This window comes from Notechis scutatus, chromosome 1 (genome assembly GCF_049901735.1).
Source record: "Notechis scutatus isolate UNSWTSFEM ecotype Mainland chromosome 1, rNotScu1.2, whole genome shotgun sequence".
Classification (NCBI taxonomy): domain Eukaryota; kingdom Metazoa; phylum Chordata; class Lepidosauria; order Squamata; family Elapidae; genus Notechis; species Notechis scutatus.
The window spans coordinates 246,040,834-246,045,358 of record NC_142009.1 but is presented as its reverse complement, the minus strand read 5'-3'; the positions used below and the strand labels follow the sequence as shown (position 1 = coordinate 246,045,358).

The following is a 4,525-nucleotide window of genomic DNA, read 5'->3' as shown; positions in this document are numbered from 1 at the left end:
ATTGTTCCCTTTTTATCTTATCTTTTATCTATTTCCTGGTCTTGTCTAACTTGTCTAAGTAGAACTTCTAGCGTTAATATATAAATGATAGAGGGGATAGGGGGCATGCTTGTTTCACACCTTTATTTATATTGAAGTTTCCAATACAGGCACTTTTAAAAGGTATTACTATAGGTACTGGCAGAGAAGCCCATCTGTGGATAAGCTGAATGCCATGTTTTAGGTTTTGGCATCTAAAAGTCTTATCTATAAGGAATGTTGAGTTAAAGACATTCATGTACATGGGGGCTACTCCACAGCACTTTGAGGCGGCTGTGGGAAGCTGACTCAGTCGTGCACAAGGTTAAGCCAACTCTGTTTCATGCAGGTCACCAAAGTGCCAGAGCCTGTCAACTGCCCCACTTTGCCCATCGGGTCATGCACCATGGAGCAGCCGAGGAAAGGGTGAGAAAGCCACCCTCTCCATTAGAGATCTCACTGCCAGGATCAGCAGCAAGAACAGGCGTTCCCATGTTGCTTAGTTGTAACAGCCAAGCCACAGAGAATTGGGTATCTGCTCAGGCAACAGGAAAAGGGCTGGAAATGAAACCTTGCCAGGAGTTTCCTGACAACATCCCCGGGATTTAGGGAAGAGGGCGGGAAGACCATATTCCCAACGCAACTTCTGACACAGTTAATCTAATCTGGTGGTACTATCAAATGGTAATTTGACTAGACTAGTGTCTTACTACTCGATTAAGCATTTCATAAGAGCAGGGCTTTGGTGTCTATAAAACAAACCTTTTTATTTTCTTTTGGTTATTATACGGTATTATTGCCTAGTATTATTAGCCAATGTCTTCAGGGCATATTACTTTACTAGTTTTAAATCACTATTGCAATTGATGTTAATGTACAACCTTGAGAATTTCCCAGCCAACGTAATAGTTTAATATTTAAAAACATTGTTCTAGGATCTACAAGAATACTTTATTTTCAAGTTTCTTAATAATCCATGTACTGCATTCCAAAACATTACTTAGGAATAAAAATATACCATGCTGACTTCAGGATATTCTTGAGAAACCACATAGCAGTTCTGGAATGATGATAAATCATGCCGCTAGCTGGTACTATTGTTATATTAAATGACATTGTGACTAGAAACTGATGCAATGTGTGTTTTGACACAGGCTGTAATGTGTTTCTGCCCACAACAATTCTCAGCAGTCACCCCGAAGTAGAGAAGAGCCAGCCACCAGCAGCACCATCACCAGCTAACTTGACGAAAGAGTGCTTCTGTAGCTTCCATCCAGTCTTTATTCCACAAGATACTTAGGGAGGGGTGCAGAGTTTGGTCACCTGTTCCTGCCGTAGCCTAATGCCTGAGTCCTTGGAGGGCATTTGCCCGTTCCTCCTTTTCACCATCAGGGGGCTAAAGTTTGGCTAAAGTTTGACCTCTTTTATCCTCTCCAAGTTTGGAAGCAGATTTGCATCGCAGTAGACTCCAACTCAACCAAACTGGCCGTGAACTCCTATCCTTGGACCAAGAAAGCGAAAGAGCGCCGCCTGCGCCCATAGCCTGATATGCTGAGCTGCTTGGGAGGAGCAGTTTCCAAGGAACTGTCAGTCCATTGGTTGAGATGATTGGATAACCTTTGAGTAACGCATGTCACCAAATCACAACCTGGTTTTCTCTTCACAAGGACGTGTCTGGTCTCCAGGCTGAGGCAGAGAAAAAGGAAAGTGATACAAGAGATTGTGAGTGTAGGATGATAGAGAAACCACAACTCGGCAAGATCCAGGGAAGAAACCAAGGTGCAGGGCAGAGCTGCAGCAAACTGAGAAGGGTTCTTCCTAAAGATTCCAGTTTTGGGGAACGAGCCCCTCTCAGCTTTAGGCACCTTGACCTACATTTGGCACCTGCGGACATGACATCTATCTTCTTAACAGACTAGAAGTCAACATGCCAGAGGAGCCCACCTTCAACCATCCTGGGGAGGCATCTCTAAGGGTGTGAGAGCCTCCCTTTCTTGCTCAAACCTCCCATCCTTCCTTTGCCAGCAAATGCTCTGAGTGTCACAACATTCAGGTGAGAAGACTTCATTACCTGGGCAGCCGCAGGATGTCTCTCACATCCCGGCTGCGGATGAAAGAATGCACCCTTGGATCAGCCACTTGCTTTGCCAGGTTCCAGCTTTCAATCTTGGTTGCATCTACTCCGAAGAAGAACAACCAGGAACCCAGGCAGAGAAGAATGAGCGAAAGGGCTTTCATCTTGTCTGGGGAGAGAAGGGCAACGGGGCAACACAAGCTTGATCTTCTCCAAGGTGTGTGGGGGGGAGTTTCTTGGCTGCTCCGCGCACCAAGCGGGCCCCTCCTCTCCTCCCTCTGCCTCCTTCTCTCCTTCTCCCCATTCCTAAGCGAGTGAGCCCCTTTCCAGGCTACGCTAAACATGAATCATTCATTACAGCGGGATCAATCCTGAGCGTCCAGGGCTCCCTCTGACACACTTTCCCTTTGCTCAGAAAGGCTGAAGGCTGAAGCCCCCTCCCACAAAAGGTAAGAGTTACTCTCCAGTTGCCCACCGCTGCTTTTCCCCTCTCCCACTTTGCACAACGCAAGTCACCTCTGACCGGCGCTGCTTTTAGGCTCGCCTCCTCCCTTGAACTTCGAAAGGAAGCCCCGATCCAAGGACCGGCAGCCCGGAGCCCAGTCTCTCGCGCCCGCTTTCCGACCCGCTGCGCTACATACACACGGGACACACGCTGCACACGCGCTCCGCTTGGACGACTCCCTTTTCTCCTTTTTTCCTCTTCCTCGCCCGCACCTTCAACTCCCACTTAAGAGTTCAAATAAGGATGATGATAATAATAATAATAATAATGCAGACCTGATGAGGAGGATAATCCAAGCGAGGCTTCCCACAAATCCTCCTGTAACCTAAATGCAAAGCTCAAACCCGAAAGCTGCTCGGCTCCGCGTCTACCTCGCTTTCGCCACTGAAGTTACCACGGGCTCCCCACGCGCCGCTCGCCCTTTTTATAGGCAGCGGCGGGAAAGGGGGGAGGGGAGGGAGAAGGGGCGGGGCTATTTACTAAGGTCACGAGGGAAGGGGTGTGGGGGGGGGCAGGCTCCCATGCAGCTGAGTAATGCGCTCTGGCTTCCTCGCGGTGCATCTCCTGCCCATCACAAATACATTGGTCCACGGCGCTTTTTCCCTACATGCACACACGCGCTCACACCCATCTGCGCCTACAAGCGCATGTGCACACCCAGCCGCCTCCCTTCCCCTCTCTTTCAATTCCTAAGCTTTTAAGGTTTGTTGCAACAACTTCTCGGTTGCGGGAGGCGCTCTCTTGAAATGGGTCTTTTTTTTCTTTTTTTTGCTGAAAAGCCTTTTCTCTCCTTTCGGCGTGAAGGCAGAAGAGATTTAACCCCGTCCAAGGAGCCCTTTGCCCCCAATCAACTCTCGGTTTTAGAGGCAAATGTAATTTCCCGCCATCTTTTCGAAAGGAGAGGGACGCTGCTAGCTGCAAGGGAAGAGTTGCTGGCGGTGGCGCGTTCCTAGCCCCGGCCGCTCTGGGAATCTGCAAAACTATCTACCCAAATGAGGTGGCTTTCCTTGGCGCTTAAAACGTTTATCCGGATCGGATCGTTGGAGTTTGTAAGCGGTAGTTCGCAAGGTATACGTGTGTGTATATACATACGTGTGTGTATACATCCATGCATATATATATATACACAGAGAGAGAGAGAGGGAGACAGGCACGCACGCACACATATATGGGGTGGAGAGGCGAGAGCGCACCACACACATTTGTCCCTCTCCAAATCCTGCTGTGCTGCATCTACTTCGGTGTGTATATGTGTTCCAGAGTAGGATGACCAAAGAACCTCAGGAGGATTATGGCAGGAGTATATCTACTTCCAACAGGGTCACCCAAGGCGAGAAGGTCATCCCACTGCCCAGCTAAAGTAAGCAGACCTCTATATTGCATTGCAGTGATGTAGGAAGGTGCCAGAGGCAGGCAGTTACTTCCCTGGCAAGGACAAAGGGCTTACCTCATACTGTGTGGGAGAAGGCAATGAAGGTAAACCACTCCTCAGATTTTTTTCTAAGAAAACCATATGAATACAGGTAATCCTCAATTTACAAAAAAATTATCTAGTGGCCTTTCAAAGTTACGACTTCACTGAGAAAGTGACCATTTTTCACAGGACCCTTGAAACATCCCCATGGTCACGTGATCGAAATTCAGCTACTTGGCAACTGACTCATATTTATGACGGCTGCAGTGTCCTGGGATCATGGGATCATCTTTTGCCACCTGACAGCCAAGTCAATGGTTAAACCAGACTCACTGAACAAGCGTGTTACTAATTGAACAATTGCAAGGATTCATTTATCAACTCTGGCAAGAAAGGTCATAAAACAGAGCAAAACTCTCTTAACCAATGTCTCGCTTAGCAACATAAACATTGGGCTCAATTGTGGTCATCAGCTGAGTATTAGCTGTAGAAGCTATAAAATGATTGATGGATA

General features: G+C 47.7%; 1 protein-coding gene across 2 annotated transcripts; it reads right to left on the bottom strand.

Moving 5' to 3' along the window:
• Positions 1-1,211: 1,211 nt before the first annotated feature.
• On the bottom strand, positions 1,212-2,969 carry LOC148133313 (uncharacterized). Of its 2 annotated transcripts, XM_087954065.1 has the most exons (3): positions 2,873-2,969; positions 2,090-2,261; positions 1,212-1,704 (listed from the first exon to the last, which is right to left on the bottom strand). In XM_087954065.1, exons 2-3 carry the CDS (start codon positions 2,254-2,256, stop codon positions 1,515-1,517), a joined length of 357 nt encoding a protein of 118 aa, XP_087810191.1. In that variant the 5' UTR covers positions 2,257-2,261; positions 2,873-2,969; the 3' UTR covers positions 1,212-1,514. The 2 variants fall into 2 exon arrangements, with proteins under 2 accessions (XP_087810191.1, XP_087810187.1); XM_087954061.1 differs by lacking the exon at positions 2,873-2,969 and having other exon boundaries at positions 2,090-2,811.
• Positions 2,970-4,525: the final 1,556 nt, after the last annotated feature.

What these genes read in the sequence shown, in the direction of transcription:
- LOC148133313 (XM_087954061.1), bottom strand. Translation starts at nt 2,436, where the DNA reads ATGTTTAGCGTAGCCTGGAAAGGGGCTCACTCGCTTAGGAATGGGGAG. An exon ending in GACATCCTGCGGCTGCCCAG is followed by an intron (nt 1,705 to 2,089) that starts GTAATGAAGTCT and finishes TCTCTGCCTCAG; the next exon opens with CCTGGAGACCAGACACGTCC.